Source organism: Symphodus melops (genome assembly GCF_947650265.1).
Source record: "Symphodus melops genome assembly, chromosome: 9".
NCBI lineage: Eukaryota > Metazoa > Chordata > Actinopteri > Labriformes > Labridae > Symphodus > Symphodus melops.
In genome coordinates, this window is record NC_136699.1 from 10,601,152 (window position 1) to 10,627,063 (window position 25,912).

Genomic DNA, 25,912 nt, shown 5'->3' on the forward strand with positions numbered 1-25,912 from the left:
AGACTGACTTCTCAGGTTGGACTATGACAGGAATGTAAAGGGGGAAAAAAGTTGAAGCATGCTCTCTTACCATTTTATCTCTGTTTTCCTACAATAACACACAAGCCCTAAATGTCCAATAACTCTCCAAGGTCATTGAAGTTGAGGGGGATAAGATCAGCGATTTAGCAAGGACCTAAGCGGAGAAAAAAGGGAACGCCTGTTGGGATCAAAACGGACAGTACTGGGGTCTAGGTGCTACAAAATACTCATAATAATGCTTCATTCTTGTCTATTTGAGTTGATGTCTCGCATGCCAAACCAGTCAAGCAGCATCTTGGATAATGATGGGGTTAGTTGAAGGGAACCTTTGTTTTCCAAACCAAATTATGCTTTCAGCTCTGCGCCCCCTTTGTTACCCCGTGAAGGACAGTTATCTGTTTGTGCACAATGCGTAACTACTCCAAACACAAGTCGAGTGCTGGCAAATGATTGACTTCCTGCTTCCCCTCTTTTGAACTGAGATCTGTTTGCAGTAATTCCTCTGGTATCCTAAAGCCGAGTGTGATTTGTTGTTTGTACAGAGTTTGAGGAATTCCAGATGAGCAGGAAAAGGAAAGTCAGACGAGGAGAAAAGGGATGAATAGTGCTTTTTGGAGGTTATCCTCAGGAGTCTAGGTCTAAGGTTCCTAGGTCCTCTGATAGAGGGCCAGCACAAGAGACTACAAGAAGCCAAAACAATGTGCTGCAGCTGGGGGGCCCCTGATACTCATCGGCTTGCTGGTGAATCGCTAAGTCTTTAACTGACTTATTTAAAGAATTGACATGAAGGGTGTATTTCCAGACACCACCTTGCACCGCTATCAAGGACTGTAAGTATATTTGCATGTTGGAAAACGAAGGGGGGGGGCATCGAGGAAATTTTCCATTTTTATATCAGAGCACTTCAACAGTGCTCACCTCTCCAGCTGCCAGACCAACTTCCATATTTTGGTCCGCATCGGGACTTGAACCGGCGACCTTTCAGGTTCCCAACCCAAATCCCTGCAAACTGAGCTCCTGCTGAAATGTCAACCTCTGAGCGCCCTCGCAAAAACTAACACCACTGGCATTACTGGAGGGAAAACGGTTAAAGCCGGCCCTGCAGGCTCCTCCAGCAGTATACTGCATCGGGGACGGGATTTGAGTCTTCGCTGGCTCGACTCTCCCGCAGAACATAACACACTCTCACATTACATGTACATGCCTGCTGTGTTGCATAACTGGATCAAAAGAGAAGCGACCGTCCCCCAAAATAAAAAAGCTGTACGACTAATGAGGACACGCAGTGGGAGTGAGAGATACAGAGTAGTCCCAGTTTCTATTAGCTGCCGTTTCATCCTGTGGGTCACTCCTAAAAATATAGACTTGCTCTCATGTATTACGTTGTTTAAGGGATAGATATTCAGCATTATAGACTGCCCTTTCCCCATATTTAAACGGTATCTCTTTAAGGAGAGGTGTTTGAATGATTGATGTTTGATTAAGAGCTGGACTAGTCAATAATGTTGTCATCAACTGGGCACATATGACTCATTCTTAACTCGGTAGATATACCTCCGTATTTTGTCATTGACTTTCTCAGGTAGCTGCATCTTTGCTTATATTATATAAGGCCACTACCTTTCCAGTGGTTTGTGTTATGAATACAATGTGTCTTCCTTTTGGATATCCCTGCGTTTTCATTCAATACATGTGCTCTCCAATACAAGCAGCATTTTGTGCATAATTGTGTGTTATCTTTTTTAATTTTGTTTGGGTGTTAGTTAAATAATTGCTGGGAGAGAGGGCAAAGGTGCACCAATGCTGAGTCATGCTATTAATCTTTTAGCTCTTTTTATTTCTGGTCCTTTTTATTTGATGACTCAAATACTTGGTCGGCATTTACATAACGTTTGTGTTTGATTCAAAGTTAATTTGGATGCTGCCTCATGGAGAGATTCATGAACTTTTCATGAAGTGAAAGATGCTCTTTTGTTTTATATTGATCTTTGAAAGGATAGACGAGGATGGCAGCAAAATAGAACTTGCACAACGATACTATAGGTGTGTTTGATTTATGTTTGACACAAAAAACAAGACTTAGGGCACACTTACACTCGGCCAAGTTATCCTCCATCGTGCTTAAACACGACTGCCCCAGTAACTGAGCACAGTAACTCTACCTCTTGTACATAAGGTCATCCTTCAACACAATCATGACTTTAAGTTGTTCCTTGATAATGAAGGCTGTCCACATTCTGTACCTTTGTTTGTGCTCTTGCATGAGCTGTTCCGTACCTGAAGCGTACCTCTGCTCGAGCATGGATCGGAGAACTCGTGGTGGTCAAACAAACTGGACTTTGGGGGTGAATCGTGCTGAGACACGGTTACCCAGTTGCCAAGTGTGCACACGGCAGCTATGTTGGATTTCAGCCCGGGCGGCTGAAGTGCTCAGAGTTCACGAGTCGTAGTTCAGACTTCAGAGGGCGTCCCTGATGACGTGTCCGAATGACAACACAGGATTTCTACCTTCCAAGATCAAATGAAAGGCGCCATAAATATCAGACGGATAGCTTCAGTCAGGATTTGTTTAGTGCATCCTTACTTCGTCAGAACCGTGCCGAGAGGCCACGTGCACCTTTTATATGGGCCTCGATTAATTAATAACTGATGATTAGTTCTGACAGTTATCGTCTTGTGAGGACTGAATGATCCTTTCAGTGTAATAATGGAACTGACCGGTATCAGGGTTCAATGCTGATCCATACCCAGTGGATACTTCCTTCTATGACTTTGGAATATCTGTCGTTTGAAGGCAAGTCATTGTTGGCGTCATTGTGTTTGACATGTTAGTAACAGGTAATGCAGCTAAATGCTTGCTCACATTCCTGACAGCCCTATCTATCTGAGCAGCACAGCTCTTCAGGTTTGCCGTTTTGTGACGCGGGTTATTCCGACTGCTCTGTATATTTAGCTCGTCTTTGTCTTGTCCCTCGGACCCCTCCCCTCCACCGGCTGCCTGTCTCCTGTACCTCCAATGTTTGAGAGCCAAGTGGACTCGTCTGAATAGCTGCTTCCGCATGTGCTGTCCTAGGAGTGCTACGGCGTTGCTCTTGGATACAGGCAGTCAGGCGGTGTCTGGTTACCTCACCTCGCAGAGTCACCCTGTTGTATTGTTAACCCTTTGAGCAGACACCAGGGTCAGGAGCTGGCAGGAGGCCTGGGGCAGGTCCTGTGTTTGTTCTCAATCCCCTTAGCTTTCGGCAAGGGGGGTTAGAGTTCAGCAATCCCTGTTTGTTTTTGCACCTGTCCAGAATGTTTCAGCGAACTGGGATTGACTTCAGCTAAAATGTCTTTGTAGTCATGGCTGTTTGTTTTTCAAGGCTACTTGTAGGCTTGTTTAACAGAATCCGGACTTTGATCTCTCGTTCACGTTACAGGAAGTCTTGTCGGCTGTGGATGATTGAGCTGTAAGGTAGGAGTCCGCCCTTAAAAGGCATTGAAAGAGATACGGCGAATGATTGTGTCTAAAATATTCTCCTGTAGTTGTTCTGACAGGCTAATTATGATGAAGAGCGATACATTGTGTCATCGGAGTCATAAGTCACATGATCATGTGCCATTTATCGCTTTTTGTGTACAGCTTCATTCCCTATCAAAATAACTGCACATATTCATTAAAAGTGTGATAACTCTCCTTTCGTCAGCGGGCTAAATTGTAAAACCGTCTAACATCTTGATGTTATTTGAATTTGGGCCCCTGTCTTGTGCTCTTAACATCGCTTTTGTTTGATCACATGAGCCACCTAGCTGACTTGTTTTTCCAGCTGCATCTGCCGCTCTGTTTATCTTGCCGTGTGCCGCGGTGGCCTCGCTCATTCCAGCAGCCTGGGCACAGAGGACGCGGCGCGCAGCAGGCTAATGAGAGCATTGTTAATGAGCAGGTCCATTGTGGATTCATATATCATCCCTGTGCTCCCGAGCAGCGACCGGATTCACCCACCTATGACAAATGGTCAAGCATTAGAAATTGTTGGAGGTCTTCCCCTTTTTTTTAACTCGCCTAAAAAGCCCATGTTGAACTTAATTAATCTGTGTAATTAATTACCTGACATGGGACATTACTGGATGTGTAAGGCAGATCTGTGATAAACCATCTGCTCCTGCGGCCATTAATCAGCCGAAGGATTCACTGAACCTTTTCTCTCTGTTCACTGCAGCGGTTACTCAAACACATCTCTTGCAATTTTCTAGGGAAACTAGAGGCCACAGTCCAAAGCTTTTCTTCTTTTTTTTTTTTTTTTGGCGTCTTTATTCAACATTGTCAATAAAAGTTTGACCTTGGATTTAACAACATAAGAGCCCAAATGCGATGTGCTTTATGGGACCCGTTTTTGAATTGTTGTTTACAGAGTCATTTTTGTTTCTTTCAATACAGAATATAGTCGCTTTGAGTCCAAGATCCACGACTTGAGGGAGCAGATGATGAACAGCAGCATGAGCTCAGGATCAGGCTCCCTGCGTACCAGTGAGAAACGCTCCCTCTATGTCAGGTAAAGCACACAAACACACACACACACAGTCCTGCACGCACTCATAACATCATATTCTGAGATCTGTAGGCAAAATAGACACTCTTGCATAATAAACCTTTGTATGCCTGTGGGGGAGGCTACAGCCTGAATGCACATGTTGTCAGTTCCAGCAGCAGGACATTTCTTGCATAGATCATCTGATGTAACACGAAAACTAACATTTATCTTGTCGGAGGGAAACATTTGATTTAGGGCGCTGTGTTGGTACTTTTAATCAACATCAGAGGGCTGAGGGACAGGTAACCCCTGTTGTTGTTGTTGTTGTTGTTGTTGTTGTTGTTGTTGTTGTTTAGATGCCCTGTTTGACATTGACTCTTTGTGTCATGTCGATTGACCGCGGGGCCTGTTGATGTGACCTGTGTTATTCCACTTTGGGCCAGTTGCCAGTCTGGACAGAGGCTCATTTAGGAATTAAAACAGGTGGCGTCCTTCTGTTCGCACAGGACTCACAGGGGTCAAGGTGAAAGATGATGGAGTCCGAGTAGTTCGCCATCATGTCTACTGAAGCACTAATGTACATCACAACCGCATTAACCGTAGTCACTCAGCAGCAGGGTGAGAATCTGAAATTCACCACGCTACGACCCAGGTTATATTCATAACGCACGTCAGCATCACAGATAGACACACTCTTACCAGCAGCTCATTTATAATTAATATTCCCTGCCAGTTTGAAATGTTGTCTGTTCATTTGCAGACACAAACAGGAAACAGGGCTTTGCTCCCATTGTGCGAGTGCGTGCGGTCGTATGACTAAAATTTCAAACGCGCCAGAAACTAATCCGAGCGTCTGATCAGGCCGCGATTGGCTGTCGTGCCTCTGTGTACATGGCACATTTGGCACCTCAAAATCAGTCGTATGACTCAGAAATGGGGTCTGCACCGGGGCGTGCACCCTGCCTTCTTAGAAGTGAAAGCTTCTCATCCTATCGAGAAATAAAAAAAAGACAACAAGAGGAGGAACATCGGTCTTCATCAAACTTCAGACATCAGCGTGTAGAAGCATTCAGCTCCACTTCCCGACAATGGAAGACTTCCAGCATTCATACCGTGCCATCAGCGCATCACGAAAACGCCAACGAGGAGAAATGGTCAACATTGTCCTGACATTCAGTACATGCTGTCTAATGCCTCTTACTGTTTGTTAACAATTTTATAGACTCTTGTTTTTGACTATCCGAGAAACAGTGATTTTGATCAGGATTTTTCGGATCCATTAGATTTTCACGACTTACATCCAGGAACGTATTTGCACAATATGAATACAGCAGTTAAAGATTCAGCGGCCGGCACGGTGGGTTCTCTCTGATGACAGAGAGCCGACCCGTTACTGCCGATGTGTCCAGGTGGAATTCACACGAGGTTTTTATCACAGCAACAACACGGCAGCTTTCAGCTGCAGTTCTCACTTCCTTAAGGCAGCATCTGACGTGTCCATGACAACGATAAACGTGACGCGATGTTTGAAACATTAAAGGTAATGTCTCAGCAAAAGAATATATTATATCGGTGTGGTCAACTTTAATTAATAAATATAAACATATATATATATATTACATCTGTAATGACATGAGTGTCATGTCCCAGGAAAATGGCTGCTGATTGAATACGAGGATACATCAAAAGTGTATCTAGTGGTGTGTGTGTCAAAGAGAGAAGCATTAACTGCTGTGAATCATTCCTCTTTTATAGACTGAATCCCACGAGGTATGTAGAGCCGAGCCTGCTCCTGAGCGGGTGACTAAGCTCACAGTTATGTCGGGAAAGCTGTCTAGTTAGCTGGCTGATGTAGGAGCCGCCATGTCCTCTCCGTCTCTGGAATGTGGAGGCGTTAAGCCTCTGAGGTGTTCTCAAAAAATAAAAAAGAGAAAGAGTCACATGTGCTTTCAGTCCTTTTGAAACTCTGAGTATATCAAGGTGATAATTGGACTTGAACTTGTACAGTTTGTTTTCGATGTTTACCTTTTAGGAAGGTGTCAGGCCTCTGAAACAGAATTAGTCAACAGTACAGCACATTTATTGCTAGCATAAGTTAATAGTTAGCTGGAAATCTTTATTCCTGGATAAAAATAAAAAAAGAATTGAGCCACTTCCTGTTTGTCCACTGCAGCGTGATGAATGGCAGGTAGCTATAGGCTTGTAGGTCAAGTGAAGCTCCAACCTGTAGAGCAGGTGTGACCTCGAGGAAGCTGTTGTTGGTTGACCTGTCTGACAAGATGGTGACGGCCCGCAGACGCACGATAAACTCTTTGTGTTTGTGCTGGAAAGTATGTGGCAACAGGAGCGATAAATGTGGAAAGGTAGGGATTGCATGCTTGAAGCTGTTACTTCATGTGTTTTCAGCGTTAACACATGACACCCTGTGAGTCATGTCGAGACCTCGACGTGTTAATTCAGTTATAAAGGAAATGAATCGACAATAAATAACATTGGATATCTAAATAGAAGCGTGATGAAATGTCAAGATGTCATCATCAACACCAACACAAAGAGGCGTGTCTTCAGCAGTGATTTCACATTATTAGTGGGCTGAATAGTTTGACTAAGGGTTCGAAGCCTGACTATGAACGTGTGAGAGGCTGCGCTGCTCTGACTGAAGCATGTTGGTGCAACGGCTAACACAAATGTTGCCAACCCGTTTCAAGTTTAAAAAACAAACAAGTAATAACATCTTCACCTGAGTGCTGCAACAGAGTACAAGTCACTATGGTTTCGATTGAATGTTTGACTGGACTGGATTTCGGTGAATTTTAGCTCATGTGCGATTTGATAAAGTAAATGATTTTAAAATGTCTAGACATGAAATGAGTATTTGAAAATGTGTTTAATCTATAATTAATCACAGCATCTACACAGATTAGCATTTTTAAATCAATGAACAGCAACATTTTTCTGGGCTACTTTGCATGCTCTCTGACCTCTGACCTTTCATTTTGAGTAGATGCACGTTAGAGGTAGCCATCAAGCTATCGAACCTGCTACTGTAGAATAAAGTAAAGAGAGAGGCCTACTCCTCGCTCACAGACACATTTTGGGTTTACCTACCTTTAATTTCCCTCTGGATCAATAAAGTATCTATCCATCTATCTAAAGAGCTTGAAGTTCACTCTTTAAAGGCTGGATGAACCTACAGTCATGAAAAAAAAAAAGTTAGGACCAATCATGTCCATTTGGGAATTCACGGCAGCCATTCTGTGCCGAGTTTGGAAACGCACGGTAATTTGATCTAGGCACATGGAGGAATGTCTGCACTCCCTTTTTAAAGATGAAATGAAGAAAGTGTTTCAAGGCGGCCCCTTTTGTTTTTCTGCAGAGCTTTGTTTGACTATGATCGAACGAGGGACAGCTGTCTGCCCAGCCAAGGCCTGAGCTTCTCCTACGGTGATATCCTTCACGTCATAAACGCCTCTGACGACGAGTGGTGGCAGGCGAGGCTGGTCACGCCACACGGAGAGAGCGAGCAGATTGGGGTCATTCCAAGCAAGAAAAGGTACACGAAACTCTTCATTTGATAGTGCGCTAATGCTAGACACAAGCAAGTTTGATCACTAGTAGTCACCCCAGCTGATCGCTATTCCCCAATTCATCTTTTTTTTTTTCTTCTCTCTCTCTCAGAGTGGAGAAGAAGGAGCGGGCTAGGTTAAAAACAGTCAAGTTCCACGCCAGGACAGGAATGATTGAGTCGAACAGGGTAAGTGTAGAGGGACCAGCTGCTCCCTGCTCCGGTGCCAGAGAGGCTGCCTTCAGAGCTGCTGCTGGGCTCCCAGGGAGATGGCCTACTTCCCCCTGAGTGTGGGAAAGAGACCAGCACCTGCTCACTGAAGCAAGCACAAAAAAAGTGCTCCTATTACTGTATAGATTACACAGCAGCTCTGCTGAGATGAGCGCTCTCTGTAACCTCCAAAGCGTATGCACTCATTGATATAAAAAGAACACTTTTAAAATGTTGGTACATTTAATCACAGTGTGATCGGTCAGATGTGCAAAGGAGGTATAAACCAGATGTCTTTGTATAATCTGTAATACAAGCTGACTTAAATTGATGGAAATGCAACATGTTTTGCCATTCATTTCCACCCATTACCTGCCTCTCATTTTCATTATTCGACATGTATCCTTTGTTTACATTTCATTTGTTTTTGTTGTATTTTTTTTTTTTTTTTTTTTTTTTTTTTTTGCATGAGTGTCGAGTACCCTCATTGAAACCCATTCTGTTTTGTTTTCACCCTCTCATTTCTCCCCCCCCCCCCTCTCCTTCTCACCCACACATCGACAAGCAGCCTGTCAAAGTAAAGCGCAAAAAAAGCTTCAACCTTTCACGCAAGTTCCCGTTTTACAAGAGCAAGGAGAATATTGTGCAAGAGTTGGTGGAGACTGAACGTGAGTACCAGCTGTGTGATGGGCGACCTGTCGTTTTTCCTCCTCCCCCCCCTCCCCCCCCCCCCCCCCCCCCCTCCTTTTCATGCTTCTGTTCTGTCTCTCAGCTTCCATCTATCAGCTCACCTCCGGGGATGGTTTGCTTTCCATCCCTCTGTCACCGTCCCAGAGGGAAGCTCCACACACAGAGCCAGCGTCGGGCTGGAGTTGTGGGTTTCTCTCTGGCGTGTCTGTGCATCCACAGGCTCCAGAGGAGTGTCTAGCTTCGTGTGCTGCGTGTGCTTGTGGCTGCATTAACACAGAGGCCTCTTTCCACTTTGATGCTACTCTTCATATAAGTCCTGATCAATTCTCCAGTCAAGTCACTGACCCAAACAAGAGGACGCTCATTGACTGGACTGAAGCTTTAACACTTAACAGGTCAAAATCTGGCATGAATGGGATTTGGTTAGTGTAATTGAAAGGCCGAGGCTTACTATGCACAAAGTGGGGCTCAGGCTCAATTAGCAGAGCACGGCGCCATGTGTCAGTGGGCCGAGCGAGCACGACGCAGCACTCCTCTCCCTCTTTGCCCCGACTCGCACTAACCTCTTCTTCTTCTTCTTCTTCTTCTTCCTCCTCTTCCTCTTCCTGTCTGCTCTCTTCTCTTGGTCTCTGCTCTCACCTGTCGGGACACCTAGGACTTCCCTGGGTTAAGCGATGACTTTTATGGATCAAAGAGTTTGAGTAAGTGTGTGGTTGTATCGTGTCAAGCAGCTGCCCCCTTGAGCTTAGAGGGGGAAAAAAATGCTTTGTCACTGCAAACTTAGCTGGGAATGCTGAACCACACACATTTAGTCGAGGGACACACAAACAGACTGATGTATGTGTATGCATATTTTTTATTCTTCAGAGAGCCTTTGCATAGTAAATAAATGTGGTTTATTTTCTGTCACGCTCAAGAATTTCCTATTTCAGTCACTGAATTGGTGATCTGTGAATTTGTATTGAATATGTATATTGATAAGATATTAAGATAATATATTAAGATTAATTGCAAACAAATTAGTCGGATCAGGTTGCCAAAGGCTGAGATGTATTTATGACCCCAGAGTCAGCCAGCTCCTGCGCTCCCCTCTGTGGAAGGCATAGCTCTTTATGTTTTCTTTGTCATTCATATGAGATCCGCCACCGCCACAGATCTTACAATAGGAAACAGTGGTCGGGGAATAGCAGGTCATTTGGGAGTTTGTCACAGGAAACACTTAATTTCCTATCGCTTGTACCTAAAACCACTTCCCTAATATTACACGAGCATGGCTGCTGCACCAAGCAAGACTTCTGCTTTCTTTATCCCTGTTTTTAAAAGCTTAGAGAAAGTGCTTCCCCCGCCACCCCTATGCTCTTCAGGAAGGGGAACCTTTTTTTTTTTTTTTTTTTTTAAACCCATAAGAAGAGCACTGATATAAATTCAACTTTGTGCCCTACTGTATTTGAAGTAACCTGCAACTGGCTTTCTTTTCCTCTTCCAGAATGCCTGACATCCAACACAAGCGACAGTGAAAGCAGTTCGAGTGAGTCACTCTCTCTCTCTGTTTCTGGTTTGTTTTACACTGCCCACATAGATGATTAACATGGTAGATGTTTGAACATTCACTTGTGATATGACACCTGTAAATTAATATTCCTTTTTTGGTGTTTCATTGGCCATCCTAGTTCAAATCTATTTCTTTAAAAATGAGTTGGCAGTTATCTGATCAGGATGATGTTTTGTGTAATCACAGAGGGACAAGAGGACACAATTCTTTCCTATGAGCCGGTCATACGACAGGAAAGTGAGTGGATCACCTGTCATACATAAAACGCTGCACAAGTTGAAACCTCGATGTGTGTGTTTTACTACACTTTCCTCACCCGCTTTTTGCATCTCCTGATGTAGTTCACTACACGAGGCCTGTGATCATACTGGGTCCGATGAAGGACAGAGTAAACGATGACCTCATCTCTGAGTTTCCCCACAAGTTTGGCTCCTGCGTACCCCGTGAGTTTACAGCAACACGATCACGCATCGAAAACGGCAAAGTGAACACAAAGCGATGATGAAAATAAACTCTACGCCTTACCCGCTACAGATACGACTCGTCCGAGGCGAGAAAACGAGATGGACGGCCAGGACTACCACTTTGTGGGCTCGCGGGAGCAAATGGAGAAAGACATTCAAGATAATAAATTCATTGAGGCCGGCCAGTTCAATGAGAACCTGTACGGGACGAGCATCTTGTCTGTCAGAACTGTGGCTGAGAGGGTAAGTCCCAAGTGTAGTTTCTCTGCAGGGTTACTGTTAATGGATGAGCATGATTGATCCCATAACGTCCCTGTTCATGCTTACAGGGGAAACACTGCATACTGGATGTGTCTGGGAACGCCATAAAAAGACTGCAGCAAGCACAACTTTATCCGATTGCCATCTTTATTAAACCAAAATCGATCGAAGCCCTCATGTAAGTTCGAGCTTTGTGAACACACTTTGGTGAAAACGAGCGTCTGTGACTCTTAACTCACCTGCTTTTCTTTTTTCCAGGGAAATGAATAAGAGGCAGACATACGAGCAAGCCAATAAAGTCTTTGACAAGGCAGTGAAGCTGGAGCAAGACTTTGGAGAGTTTTTCACAGGTTGGTGTCTCCTCTTATTTCTAAATATCTTCATTTCAGGTAAAAGTGTTTGCTGATTTTCTTTTCTATTTATGATAGAAATGACAAGTCTTTGGGTTTTTTGAAATTCCATTAAAGAAAAATTTAAACTCTTAGTTCGAACTGAGGGAAATAATGAACAAGATGATAGGTTTTTTTTTGAAGAAATCAGCAGATTGGTAAACGTATTTATTAGTTTCTAAGTTAAAATGTGCAGTGATTAATTTGACTGATCTTTTCCAGTTTTCATGCAGACAACAGATACAGTATATACATATGTTCCTGTGTGTTTGTGTGTCCAGCTATCGTACAGGGTGACTCACTAGAGGAGATCTACAACAAAATCAAGCTCATCATCGAGGAGCAGTCTGGTCCCTACATCTGGATCCCCTCCTCTGAGAAGCTCTGAGCTCCCTGCCGTCTCCTCTGCATCGGTGCAGAGCTCCCCTCCTGCCTCCCAGAGACCCCACCCAAGTCCAAAATAGCCCCCCCACCCCTTCTCACCTCCTTTTTGCAGATATGTTTCATATCAAGTTTTAGTGTCATCATTATGTTACTCTAAATGAAAAAGAAGTCTTATCACCATTACTGTGACTGTGCACATCCCTGCATGAGTTTCTCAACAAATCCATTCAAGACTGGAAATGCCATTCCAAAGGAATTTGTCAAATGAACAACAAAAGGGAAGAGGAATATATCCTTTTGTGAACTGGAACTGACTGAAGATCAGAATGTTTTACAGAAATCTGGAGAGAGGAGATGGGATTCAAAACCAAGTTGCAGGGAAACAAGAGACAAATCATACCAAGTTGGAACACTTTGTAAATGTTCATCAAATCACATTTAAAAAGACACGCAAGATGAGAAGTGAAGACCAATTAAGGTTTGTTTGTTTTTTCTTTTTCTAAAAAGACTGGTTAAAATCAAGCCCTGCTGATGGTACTGTTCAAGGAGTTCTCTCTCTCTCTCTCTCTCTCTCTCTCTCTCGTCTATAATGACTGAGGAAATTAGTGGAGCCTACAAACTGGTGATCTATTTATCACAAACCAGCTTGCCGTTTGGTCGTCTGCCAGTTGTCTGTGCTGCAGCTGATATAGACATGTCAGAAGGCAGATATAGAGGAAGAAAGTGTTGTGAATCTCTACATTTATATTATGAAATCACAAGATAAATGATAAAATCCCACTGAGATTTTCCTACATATTAAAAACTACACATTTTACACGTCACTAGAATTGTCAATTTGGAGGGCTGTTAGATTTCATTTTCTTTCTTTTTTTTTTTCCTTTTTTTTTGTGGGATTTTTTGCTTGTGGTTTTTAGCTGCTCTGTGTAAAGGATGGGGGTAGAGAAGTGTAACTGGGCTCTCTGCAAAACACCAAACTGCCTTACATCAAATACAAATTCTGTTTTGTGACTACCTGTTGTCTGTGAGGGAGGCTGCACACAATTGACCCCGGAAAAGAGAAAACATTCGAATCTTTTCATACTTTTTTGTGTCCTCCAACTGCCAGTGGGCCTGACTTGAGTGCAATAGATAAAACAGTCTCAACTCTGAGGGCGCCTTTTATTCCCCTGTATTTCCACCTTCCTTCCTGAATTAGGCCATTGGACCGCAATTTGGACAGCCAGAGCCTCCTAACTAATGTTGAGCAGCAGACCACCCGATTACACTCTCTGCCTTCCAAGAGGATTCTCTTCTGATTGAATAGTCACATGGTACTGTCCTATCTGCCACCATGACGGTGGCCTTAAAACGGGTAGAACAAGACAATAATTGTATTGGATGTCCTAACAATTAAAGAGTCAATATAACCTGTTTTTGGATTGTCCCAATGTCCCCTTACCAAAAATAACACTAAAGTTGGGTTTGATTAAACCTGTATGCTTGGAGTGTCTGTAAACATGAATTCTTCATTCATCTCTTGTTGGCAGGTGGAGAACCACTGTGTTAAAGTCATTAGTGAGTCTGGGCTGAGTGAGACCAGCTCAGGAGTTGTACCATACAGAAACCATTACCCCTACGACTGACAGGCTGTGTGGACAATGACACAGAGAGTTCAAAACTGTCACATCTGAACAAACAACAACTTCAAAGTATTGTCGCTCAGTGAAAGCTGTTCTCAACTAAACGTGTAATCAGGCTGTATTATGTCTCTTCTCTTTATTCGTGAGGCGGGGAGCTTGTTCAACGCTATCTCTGTGCTAACTTTTGAGTTGGCTGCATGGCATCACCAGGATTGACCTGCTCCGACCTCCCGGGCAGATCTTGGCACCGTATGTTCACAAGTCCATGTGAGAGCAGAAGAAGAAGTAGGAGTCACAAAGGAGTACTTTGGCCCCTGATCGGGAACATTCTTGCTTTCCACCTCAGCTTTTTTTTTTTTGAAAAAGTGTGAAGGGAGTTTTTCTATATTTTGTTCTTCTCAAGAGAGCCAGGCCCGAAAGGAAAATTCTAACCTAGACCTCTGGGTCCCCCTGCTCTCTCCCACCCACAGAGCACCTGTACCTGCAGGCATTTTCTGAACAGGTGTGCCCACCTGCCAGGCACCACTGCTTAACCAGCTGTCATTACCTGTGTCAAAACCAGAGTTCAGGGAATAACCGAAGGGAACAGAGCCATTTATAAACTGCTTGCAGACTGTTTCAAAGGGTGTGGTAGCTGTACAATGTAAATAAGCCCCCAGCAGATCCCCCTCACCTGTGCTTAATGCATGTGTGAATCAAACTGGGACAAACATGTTTTATAGACCACAAATGTCAGGTAAGTAAAGTTTGAGCTACTCTTGAGATATAATTTCCATACAGGTGTGCTGTATTGTTGGTATTTCTCTTCAAATGCCTAATGGAAAACTAGTCACTTGGGAATTCAATTCCTGCGAGTAGGGCCTGTCTACATGTGATTTCTTGTGGAACGTGTCTGGGTGTATAGATTTAAAAAAAATATATATATATATATTGTAAAATAATTAAAAAGAGATGCAGGCAGAAACCTACGAAATATCACAGAAACCAGGAGCATTGATCAATACACCATTAGAAATTTAGAATGGGTCCTCTCCGGTGTTACGTTGAAATACAGCTGACTGTTAACAATGTGTGTGGTATTCATACCTCAGTCAGCCATGTCAAAGCCCAAAGAACTTGATTTCATAACACCCTTTCCATTGAGGTTGTGCTGTATAACGAGATGGAACCTGAATGCCTCTGCGTGTGTATAATTGATGAGGGTCTTTGTTCTGATGAGAGAAATGACATATATGCTTTTATTATTCGGGTGGGTGGGTGGGGGGGTCAGGGTTCTTGTTTGTACTTTTGGGTGATGATGTTTCTGTTCTAGCACATCTGTGCAGTAAGTGCTTGCAAACATGAACCCTTTGATTGTACAGTAGTTTCCTTCCTGTTACTGCAGGTGGTACAGCCTATCAGGACACTCGGCCTCATGGTCTTCCCTGTCATAGTCATGAGGGAACACAGTCCTGCAACTTTTGGTTGGGTTTTATTTTGGGACTTGACAAAAGTTTATTTGTTTGAAAATAAAATATGTGACTCAGTTATGATTTTGATGTGCCTGTTATTCTGATTTGAAGTAATGCAGCGGCTTTACTGAAAGAAGACGATAGAGGCTGACGTGAAACGGGAAACAAATGGTTTATTTTTAACAACTTTTCCATCAGATTCCGTTGAATGGCAACACTGGGACATTAATGAACATTGTACCACAACAGTAATAACAGTTACCTGTGAAAAAAATGACGGACCTGAGTATTTTAAGTCCACTCTCAGAATAGGAAGTTAACACCAGGCTGCTGCTAAGAGCTTATTCTGTTATTCCTCCATGATGATCTTTTTCTTTGCTTTGTCCAACCTGTCCAGGATTTCACTGTAGAGACCAGACATCTGGGGAACACAAGACACTGTATGACTTGAAAAGTGTTCTCATTATGATGGTTCTAGTTCAATATAATGTCTGTGTGTGTTGCTTCGGCCCAAGGCTTTCTCAATGTTTCCCACGTTAGCTCTACCATGCTCCGAGAACTACACTCTCCTTTCTTCTCCACCAGTACTGTACCTGTTTCTCGTAGCTCTCCTGCAGAGATCCAAGGTATCGGACAAAGCTCATGGCGAGGCCGCACCACTTCTCAGCCTCGGGGTACTGAGCCAGGCTGTAAAGCAGTATCCCCGTATTCCACGCCCGCGTCAGCAACCACAGGGTCTCCATCTCTGGGAAGTCGTCCGGCTGCAGATAAGAACAGGACCTTTTAACGGAGGCCAAGCCTAAGAAAGGAAATGTGTTTTTGAGGTGAAAGCCTGTGAGTAACTCCGACACAGTCCTGTTCTCCGACATGTTAACACTGACTAGGTGAACGTTAACGTTTACAAGGTGTCTTAGACCTTAAAACCAACCGAAATGGCCGGAATCATTTCTGAAGTTTCCTCCGTTTTTCTCCGCTTTCACTCTGATCCAAAGAATTCCACAGCTATCAAGTGATAACTGAATATGAAAGAGGAAATATGCTTTGCTGCCTCTATAGCAGTGTAATGCCTCAATAATTTGCTGCCTCTTTCAGAGCTGCAGCTCACCGGCAGTGTGATGACTTGCACAGCACATTAACATTCAAATTGGCAGGAAGGGGGTGGTGAATGGAAGCATCTGCTAATTGAAGTGCGGCTGAAAGCCCATTGATAAAAAGAGGCTTCCAGAACAGCAGGCAAACATGGAGTGGAAGAGAGGGGGTTAATTATATAGCAGGGAGCAGTTCTGTTGGAGGGAACAGGAGGTGGGAGCTCAGGGATTGGCAATGTGTGATTGGTGCTGACTCACTGCGGCTGCAATGATGGACAGGGCCTCCTCGTAGTATTCCCACACCTCCTCCAGCACATGGGCCTCCACCTCAGACACGCCGCTTGGGAGGGACAGCTTGATCAGGCTGTGAACACACTTACTAAGACAGGGAGACGGAAGGAGATGCATACAATCAGAAAGCCCTTCGTAGGAGAGGATCTGTAATGAAATGTCACAGGTGTTTTCATGCAGAGTAGTGAAGGGTATGCCTGCAGCGGGCCAGCTCAGCCTGTGGTTGTTTCTTGTGCAGAGAGAGAGCAACCCTCAAGGCCTTTTTACACAGCAGGGGGAAGTGGGCTGGAGGCTCCATAGCCAAAGCTACATATAGAAGAGAGAGAAGAAGCCATCGTTATGAATGTTCTGCAAAGTGTTTCTGTAGCCATGTAGCAAGCTTTTTTTTTTATTTCTTCTCTACCTGCAATGGTTTCAAGAACTTTGCATTCAACATTTTCGATCTCCAAGACAGACTCCAGAACTGTCTCCACTTTGGGGTCATTTAGCTTAGCACGAGCTTCGAATTCATACAGCAGCAGCAGCGTGTCTGTTGGGTCCATGGGGAAGTTTCCTGAGTGCGTACAGTACATACTGAGAATACGTATCAGCTCAGCAGACGTGTATTCATTAGACATAGTTGTCCTTATGGTACCTGATGCTTTAAGGGTTTTCCAGATCTCCCAGCAAATCTGAATGTGCTCCAGAGCCTGAGTGAGCTCCTCAGTCTGTGAAAACCAAGCAGAATTGGTAACAAGCATTCAGGATTCATGAGCTCCATCTAGTGTTCGGTTCATGCTTCAAAAGCAGAGCGGTTGAAAATGAAACACCTACGACAGCACCAATAATGTGATTAGTCACCTCTCTTCTCCACTGGTCTTGGTAAATGTCCATGTAAGTGGATGGAGTGTGTGTGCTAAATGTAGGAGATGGGTTAGAGGGAGTGGGTGGCACACCTGGGCAGAGTAAGGAGACTTCCTGCAGAGCTCCAAAGATGCAGCAGCAGCCATGAGCAGACAAGTCTTCTGGCCCATGAGCAGCGTTCGATCAGGAGGGCACAGCTGTGAGAGCTGCAGGATTACACGCACACACACAAAGGAACTAAAGAGTGATAGTAAGGCATTACTTCAATACTTCATCTGAATGTGAGGGGTTATCAACAAAGACAGTGATTTGGAATATAAATATGTTTTGGGGCATGGAAAAAAACTTGACACTCCTAAATAAAGGAGTAAATCCCAATGTCTGGAAAAATGAATCAATATCCACTGCAGAACTTTCTGTTTGTATAGGTGTGCTCTCAATCAGTTAGTAATGACAGATTTTCAGATAAAGGTAAGGTCCAAAAGTCTGAAGGCAAAGGAAGCAGGTTACGATTGAATCATTGAGTCACTGAGATCCTTTATCTTTGAAAGATGAGTTGTGATTATTTTATTTTTTTTCAAGGAAAGGTAAATCCTTGTTCAGGTGACGGTGATCTAAACCCAACTACTAGGCCATAGATGTTAGATCATTAAGGACTCTTGCCTGGAAGGAGAGAACAAAGAAATCCCTCATCCTGTCAGGGCTGCTCTCACACTGCAGAGCTGAGTTCCAAGCTGAGACAAAGACACACAATTAACCTGAAGGGGCTGCAAGACTTTCAGAGACAGCAAGCATGCTGGAATTTGTGTCGGGAGAGGAAGAGCATCTGTACCAATCTTTCTGAACCAGTTGGCTTCTTCTGCTCGTTGCCCAACAGTCATGCACGACTGGCAGGAAACTTTCTGCAAAGCTGCAGCGATACAGAAGGAAACAGTGCACCTCACACATCAGATACTCCAGGGAAGAGATTTACTGTTGCATACATACCCATTTTTAAGTATGGCAGAAGAACATCCAGATTAACAGGCCTGTGTAAAGTGATGACGTCAATGTGAACCAAGGTTTAGTTTTTATTATGTGGGACATCAATCATGCTTTATCGTAACAATACATTTGGTATTTTCTCTTTTCCTCACCTTGTCGAGTCATTAGGTTGTTCTAATGTGGAGAGCACAAGTCGCACCAAACACCTGTGAAAGATGAATGGAGAAACTGCTGTTGGCCTCCTTTTTGTCACCTACTAACTGTATTATAAAGAGACACACTGTGAGGGGAATATAGGTCAGTGGATCACAGAGGAGTATGGAAAACCCTCTCAGCATAAAAGCCTCTCTGCTACCTGTTAGATCATGTGTAAAACTTCCTGAAAAATGAACCAAAATGACTTTAATATGCTGACGTACAAATTCAGAACCAAGTTCAAAATAGAGAAGAATAGTTTTTAAGGTTCAACACAGCTATTCTTTAAATGTTTATATATATATTCTAAACAGCTATTTTAATCTTTCATCTTTAAGTAATGGGGCTTTGAGTTTAGTTGAAATGAGATCGTTACACTGCTCACATACCTGAGAGCAGTCAGGACCTGAGCCTCATCTTCAGAGTTTTCACACAAGCTCTCCAGTGCCTTCATGGCAGTTTCCTGTTGTTCATTCTGTCCCAAGGAACAAACATCCTTATAATGAATATGACATCACACCGGTCATATTTATTAAAACCATGATGGGGTTAAAAAAGGATTCCAACCCATTTTCTATGAATTAAAAAAAACAACTCTCTATTTCAAACCAAATCCTTCAAAAAGGCTAAACTCTAAACGCTCACCATTTAGCTGACATTTACACAAGAATTCACCCTAAGATGTCAGATAGTTTTATAAAATCCTGATTACCGGTGACTCAAGTTTCACCTGTTTGTGCAAAACAATTTGCTGTGTCATGTCAAAGCTGAACATCCACATTCTTAGATGATTGTGTTTGGTAATCCTTTGGAGATTGTGCACAATAACGCCAGATCTCAAATCTCAGCCACTCCTTGTTCCGCCATCTTTTCCTGGAAAGCTGTCACGTGCAGACACCTCAACATGCATCCTCTCCAGCTTCACACCCTTACACCTTTACAGAGTTTAATTGGGTGTCTGTAGAAACTGTACATGAAGGTACCACTGTGTGATTTAACCCACGTTTTGGAAAGATAAAACTAGGAAATCGGATACATCCAACAGACCAGGTAGATCATTTTCAAACATGTCCGCCATATTCATACACATGATGTAAGTGCTGAGTAGCGAGTCCGACCTCTAAAGCAATCTGAGCAGCCAGGCTGAGGAGATTGAAAGCAGCGCTCTCAGACACCAGCAGTCTGTCCTCGGTGGAAACAGGAGTCCTGGATAAAAGTCCTATTGCATTCACTGCCTCTGCAGCTGGAACAAATAAAGAGCCTCATCACCACGGAGAACCTTCTGATATGTAGCAATTCACGGATTGACTGTGAAAGTCTTCAGAGCTAATGTTTCACAGATACCTTTCTCCACATTGTTCTCCTGCACTGCGATCTTGTACACGCTGAACTGAGTGAAAATGTTGTCCGGATCACATCTCTCTGCTTCTTTTATTGCTTCTCTGGCCTGAAAAACAAACGTTTTTATATACAGGCCAACATACATCACATGTATACATTGTCAGGATGTGGCCGTCTGCATCGCCTACTGCGGCTGGTTAAAAATACAAACCACCTGGTTTTATGGCATCAACTGTCCTGACTTGCGGTCGTGTCGTCTTACCTTCTCCAGCTGCTTTAGTTGCAGGAAACAGGAAGCTCTGTTCCTCTGCAGCTTGGCAGAGTTTGGCTCCATTTGACCAGCTTTAAAGAAACCCAGGGAGTAGTTGTACCACTGAAGGGCCTCTGAGTAGTTTTTGGCCTTTGAAGAAAGACAGAACCTTCAGTTCAACTTGTTTAATCACTCTTCAACAATCTAATATTAGCAACATCTGCAGTACAGGAGAAGTGGTTAGCCACAGTGCACAGATCAGGGACGACCAACAGGTCTGAGGCCAATGCTTTGCTCTAAGGCAGTGTAAAGGGGTTATAAGGAAACCACAGGATCCGAAGCCAACCAAGACAAAAACAAAGAGAACGTGCACAGTCCACGTAGATAGGTGTGCCAACAACTGCCCACACGCACAGTGCAGCTGCAACTGTGCTGTGCACATGCTGAGAACCATACATGTTATTATAATCCATTAAATATCTTCTGAATGAACGAACGTGGCCTTGTTCGGCATACCTCAAAGTGTTTGGATGCTTTATCCCACAGCATGACATGCAGACTTGTGAGAGCCTGTGGAGTCAGCTGTTTCCCTGAGTAGTGGCCTGTGTGGAAGTAAAACACGATTATAATACTTATCCATATTCCCCCTTTACAGTACAACTCAGACCTTTCTAGGAAATGTATCAAACATCATACTTATTATAGAGCTGTTACACAAAAGTACACTACCAGTGATGATGTCCTCAATCTTCTGTTTGCCCAACAGTTCCTTTCCTTTCTGCAGCAGCAGCTCGATGTGTAAGACAAGAGCAGTTCCCAGGTCAGGGGCCGACTCAAAGTGCTGACACACACGTTTCAAATACTCAAATGACAGCACTTCTCTAGGAAATCCAAACAGACATTATTCAGACTTGAACCATGTACTGTACGTCTCGGTGTAGAAAATGTGGACGTGTGCATGTTTGTGTTACGCAGTGCGTCACAAAGTCTACAAAGACAAATGTGTTTTTACCTGTCTTCAGACATGAGCAGTTTCACTGCGCTCAGACACACGTCAAGAGGAACTTTAGACTCCAGCATCTCCTGTAATCCTAAACATATTTTTATCATCTGCATTCAAAATGTACGTTTATCCCTGATTTACCCCTAACCTATAAACACAGTAAGAAACAGAGGGCTCTCTTCAATCAGAGACTTGAACACCTGACTTCATGTCAGAGGATCACAAGTGAGAATATTGACTATAGAATACTGTTTACTGTCGACACTTAAAATACATATTAATAGTTTTTTTGCTATTTTATATCATTTCTATGAGCTTTAGAGACTAAACGGATCGATCTTATTTTGAAAATAATTCCACCCCTTGGTATCCAGCAACCTTCTGCTGCCTATGATGAAGAAGTTAGCGAAACATAAACTGATCAAATCAAGAAACAACTTACCTACTCTGACGTGATCATCTGAGACTCCACATTTAAGGAGTATTTTGATCTTTAAGTACAGCCCAGATGCACTCACAGATTCCTTTCAAATGTCAATGCGTACAGAGCGTCTTAGATTTAGTTTAAAGTATGCTTTAAAATAGAAATGAATAATCCAATATGAAAATCACATCCCACCTTGTTGGCTAAACTGACAGCATTAAGAGCCTTCTCCTGAAACCTCTGACAGTCCCACTCGAAATAAACGGTGCAGAGGAGCCTCAGAACCTTGGCCTATGTAACAGGAAGTAAAGAGAGCTGTACATTAATTTGCAACCATTCCTTGTATTACTCTGCATGGCACTGTCTTACCTGGACTTCAGATCCAGGTGCATATTTCACATTCATTTTCCCAATATCGTAGCTTTGGCTGAAAAACAGAAAAACAAATCCCTGTGTGTAACATCTTTAATCACTTCAACCAAGTCCAGCTTTGGTTTATACTTGACTCTAGCATGACCTGGATGACTAAGAAACGATCAACCCCCCACGTTGGACAAATGCCACTTTAATGTTTCTCAGTAGATTTAAAAGACACAGTTGGATCAAGTTAAATATACAGTTACCTCAACCAAAATGCACTGTCCTCAAACTTTTTCAGATTGTAAGTGTCAACACCAAAGTTGTAGCACATAAGGGAGAGATACGCAGTCTGCATTGAAGGAAAAAAACATTTTACATCCCACACACTTTGAATAGCTGTGTATATGTTCTGTAAATGTGAAACAACAATATATATAACAAAGTGTGTGTGTTTTTTGGGGGTTTTTTTTACATCTTTTGGTAGCCGCTGCAGCATGTCTTTACAGCGCTGCATGTACACCACAGCATCACGGTTGCTCCCTTGAATTAGTGCCTGTAAAGGAGAGACTTGAGTGATCAGTTAAATGTCAGCACACAATATCATCTTCCCTATTCAGAAAAAAAAAAGAGAGATTTCCCCCCTCATTGTTTCTCGGTTCACATTGTAGCTGTCTCACACTTCACACTGCAAGTCTGTCAGAACAGCACTTCATCAGCTGCCAAATATCACAAGAACAAATATTCACGTTGTAGGTGGTGAACATCACATGAGCCACATCTCACCGACTCTGCCTGGTATGAAAGAACTCGAAGCAGATCCTTCTCTACATCCCCCTTAGACGATCCGATATCAGGTGCTCCATCACCTCTGGAGGTAAGATGGCCATAGAGGCTCTCCAGGCCCTAGGGAAAGTGAATGCTGAATAGTAAGTAAAGACACCAGATTTCTGTTCTTGCATGTCTTAAAACATGTTTTTTTTACCTTTACAGCAAGCCTTAAGAAGTTATCTGCCATCTGGGGATTTTTGCAGTCCAGCCAGGTTCTTCCTGTTTTGCTGGCCATCTGTAAAGATTAGACACTTGCACACAGAATTTGTCCTGCTGAAACGTTGAGCACTCACAGAGGGCTTTCGCTTCAGCGCTGCTTACCAGGATCTGCTTGCGGATGACGCCCTCTGTTGGATTCTCAGGGTCACAGCAGTACAGCAGGCTGCATGCAACATGACGCACTGAGGATAGTAACAACAGTGGAACGTGATGTGACAAGAATTACCCTGCTTGAAATCTCTGCATTGGGTCAACATTTCAGATTGTATTTCTGAAAACTTGATGAGAATCACTGAAGTTACAGTGTAAATTAGTACTGAGACAAGAAGTGTACCTTTGGCTTTCTGATTTTTACTAATTGTGGTTCCAACATTTTTAGTAACAGCCCAGTTCCACAGCTGGACAGCACACTCCTCAAGCTGTAAAGTGAGAAATGAAAACACATGCAAATGACTGGACATATATACATAATATTAGAAGATGAACTCTCTTTGTTTAAAGCGCTGGTCAGGAGTTTTTAATTGGTTATAAAACATACTGAAATAAATGTTGATACTTCCAAATGTCCCACAAAAGAAGTGATGAAACGGATCACAATGGATCCATGATATGTTCAGATCACCACCCACTTCAGGCCAAATGTGATCTGCAGATTCATCCTCTGTACAAATAGGAGGTAAACTCAGCCTTTTTAAAATGTATTTTTACAGACATTAACATAAAACATGTTCTAAATTGTTGACATTTTATAAGCCTGCTGTAGACTGTGCCTGTAAACTAAGCCAAACAAACTGCTCCTTTAAGCAGCATTATGTTTGGTCCAAAAAAAGAAGATACAATCCCAAAACACACCAGAGGTAAAACACATGCTGCCCTCCTTGGTGTTTCATCTGACTCACACCGCACACACTGCATGCAGCCGGTGTGCAGACTCAAACACATATCAAAGTACATTTTAGTTAAAGATAGATTTCTATCTTTTTGCTTTTAAAGCTGACATCTCTGCAGAGGGGTTAGAAATACTATCATTCGACTTACAGGGCAAAGAGTCAAAGTGAGTTATATTTTTGATAATAATACCACTATGGATTATGTTCAGTAAAGACATAAGATGTATTGCTTTGTCTAGAGGGGGCGCCAAAAACGATGTAAACTTAGAGTTACCCCTGACCAGGACAGTTTTCTACAGTCTAAACAGTCTCTCACATCTGTACCTACTTGTTGATCTGGTATTTTGGGGGAATCGTTCAGACCATAGACTTCGGAGTAGAGTTTCTCTATCAACTCTTCATAATCTGAAGACTGTGTTTGCAGTAGGTTATCTGTAAGACCTGTGAATGACCAAGAGCACATCAATACATTTGACAGGACAAAGGCAACAGTATATGTCATCTACTCAAGTGGTCTGTGATCTCTTGACTCAGGAAAGCACATGTCACAATCACATTGTATTTTCCCACGACAGCAACCTTCATTTCAACATGAGAGGGAAAACTTACCAACTTAACAGTACCCTCCTGTAGATGACAGGAGGGTACTCCTAACAATATTGCAGATCGGATAAACAAAGCAAGGTTGTAAATTACCAGTAAAAATACTAGATTACACAAAGAAGGACACACTCAACTTCGCAGGAAAGTTTCCCCTAAAAATGGCCTTGTTGGCAATGTAATTTCTTGGTCTGGTGGTTCAGTTGTATACATCATTTGGAAATAATCTGTCGCAAACATGCATTATAAAATAGTAACATTAAATGTTACATGCTGACCATTGATCTAATGCTTCAGAGTCCTTAATTATAAAAGATGCATGATAATTTCAATATCCCCTCAAAATCTGGAAAATGTAACTGGTAGAAGTGTTACTTTTTCTGAGTAAACACATCAGAAATGTGCTCATTAAAATTCCTGTTGACTGAGTTTAAGTAAATTTTGTTTTGAAAAAAAAAAATTCTGGTATTATTAATTTGGTTTGACGTTATTTTAAGTAAAGGTATAATTAATTCTTCTAGCTTACCATGCTACATGAAACCTTAATATCCACTTTCATTCATGATGGTCATGAGTTAGGTCGTGAAAATGTCAAAGGAATATAGAAAAAGCCAATTTAGCGATACATTAACATTTTAAAAAGCGAACCTAATCCTCTAGCCTCAGTTGATGGCAGTATTACCTCTGTTGGCTACCTAGCTTGGTTATAACTTGGTAAATAAAAAGAAAGAAACTACCTTTTACAGCTGAAACAAACCGCTCCATATTGAACTTTTAACACTGGGGAGAAAATCGCGGGCTAGCTTCACTCTGTGACGTCACAGCTCGACTGCAGTTTGATTGACAGCAGGCACAAAACCCCGCGAAACATCCAGGGAGGTAAGAGCATAGACTGTAAAAGAGCTGGGATGTTACAAACACATTTAACACTACAAACGTATAATTTCACTCTGTGTGATAAAATAAATCCTGCATTTCATACCAATCATGCCTAAATTGCCTTCCTTATTTATGTTAGGTTAACAAGTAGTAGACTGAATAAGGTGTCCTTTCATAAGGAGACCTCTCCTGAAATAGGGGTGAAGCTGAGCCTTATAATCACTGAGGTGAACCCCTAATATCAGTAGGATTAGGCTACTTGTACACAGCCAGCATTAAAGGCAGGGTAGGTAATAGTCTCCAGATGCACATTTTAATATTTTGGTTGAAATTGTATTTAGGTCCTGACAGTAATTAATAATTTGTGTGCTATATATAAAATATCTGTCATCTGTGGCAGTTGTAGACACATACAAACATAATGACAAATGTTGGCAGTCGACCACATTTGATTAAACTCTACCCCAGGCATGCAGCCCACACTCAAAGCATGAACTCAAATCCGCTTCTGGACCCTGGTGCTTGTGCATATAATTAAGGTTGGGGTTTTTGAGAGGGGAGGGTGTGGGTGAAGCCTGAGCACGGAGAGAATGCTAC

General features: G+C 42.8%; 2 protein-coding genes across 4 annotated transcripts in view; one reads left to right on the plus strand and one right to left on the minus strand.

Moving 5' to 3' along the window:
- Positions 1-15,196, plus strand: part of dlg3 (discs, large homolog 3) — a 76,842-nt gene extending 61,646 nt beyond the window's left edge. For 2 of the 3 annotated variants that reach the window (XM_079352354.1, XM_079352353.1), the window contains 11 exons: positions 4,439-4,553; positions 7,909-8,085; positions 8,211-8,286; positions 8,876-8,975; positions 10,484-10,525; positions 10,736-10,786; positions 10,891-10,992; positions 11,084-11,256; positions 11,343-11,452; positions 11,533-11,624; positions 11,945-15,196. In XM_079352354.1, the coding sequence (XP_079208480.1) occupies positions 4,439-4,553; positions 7,909-8,085; positions 8,211-8,286; positions 8,876-8,975; positions 10,484-10,525; positions 10,736-10,786; positions 10,891-10,992; positions 11,084-11,256; positions 11,343-11,452; positions 11,533-11,624; positions 11,945-12,051 (1,145 nt within the window). In that variant the 3' untranslated portion in view covers positions 12,052-15,196. Of the gene's footprint in view, positions 1-4,438; positions 4,554-7,908; positions 8,086-8,210; positions 8,287-8,875; positions 8,976-9,652; positions 9,699-10,483; positions 10,526-10,735; positions 10,787-10,890; positions 10,993-11,083; positions 11,257-11,342; positions 11,453-11,532; positions 11,625-11,944 lie in introns of all 3 variants that reach the window. The other variant, XM_079352355.1, reaches the window with a different exon arrangement.
- Positions 15,197-15,273: 77 nt separating this feature from the next.
- tex11 (testis expressed 11) lies at positions 15,274-25,281 on the minus strand. Its single transcript, XM_079352357.1, has 29 exons — positions 25,174-25,281; positions 24,165-24,277; positions 23,281-23,365; positions 23,049-23,128; positions 22,882-22,962; positions 22,683-22,802; positions 22,372-22,452; positions 22,163-22,248; positions 21,909-21,966; positions 21,735-21,830; positions 21,558-21,639; positions 21,125-21,203; positions 20,842-20,993; positions 20,629-20,714; positions 20,125-20,262; positions 19,866-19,968; positions 19,640-19,764; positions 18,911-18,996; positions 18,479-18,532; positions 18,330-18,370; positions 18,175-18,252; positions 18,006-18,076; positions 17,435-17,548; positions 17,134-17,206; positions 16,903-17,052; positions 16,697-16,805; positions 16,467-16,587; positions 15,714-15,881; positions 15,274-15,541 (listed from the first exon to the last, which is right to left on the minus strand). The coding sequence occupies exons 1-29, from the start codon at positions 25,199-25,201 to the stop codon at positions 15,470-15,472; spliced, it is 2,730 nt and encodes a 909-aa protein (XP_079208483.1). The 5' UTR covers positions 25,202-25,281; the 3' UTR covers positions 15,274-15,469.
- Positions 25,282-25,912: the final 631 nt, after the last annotated feature.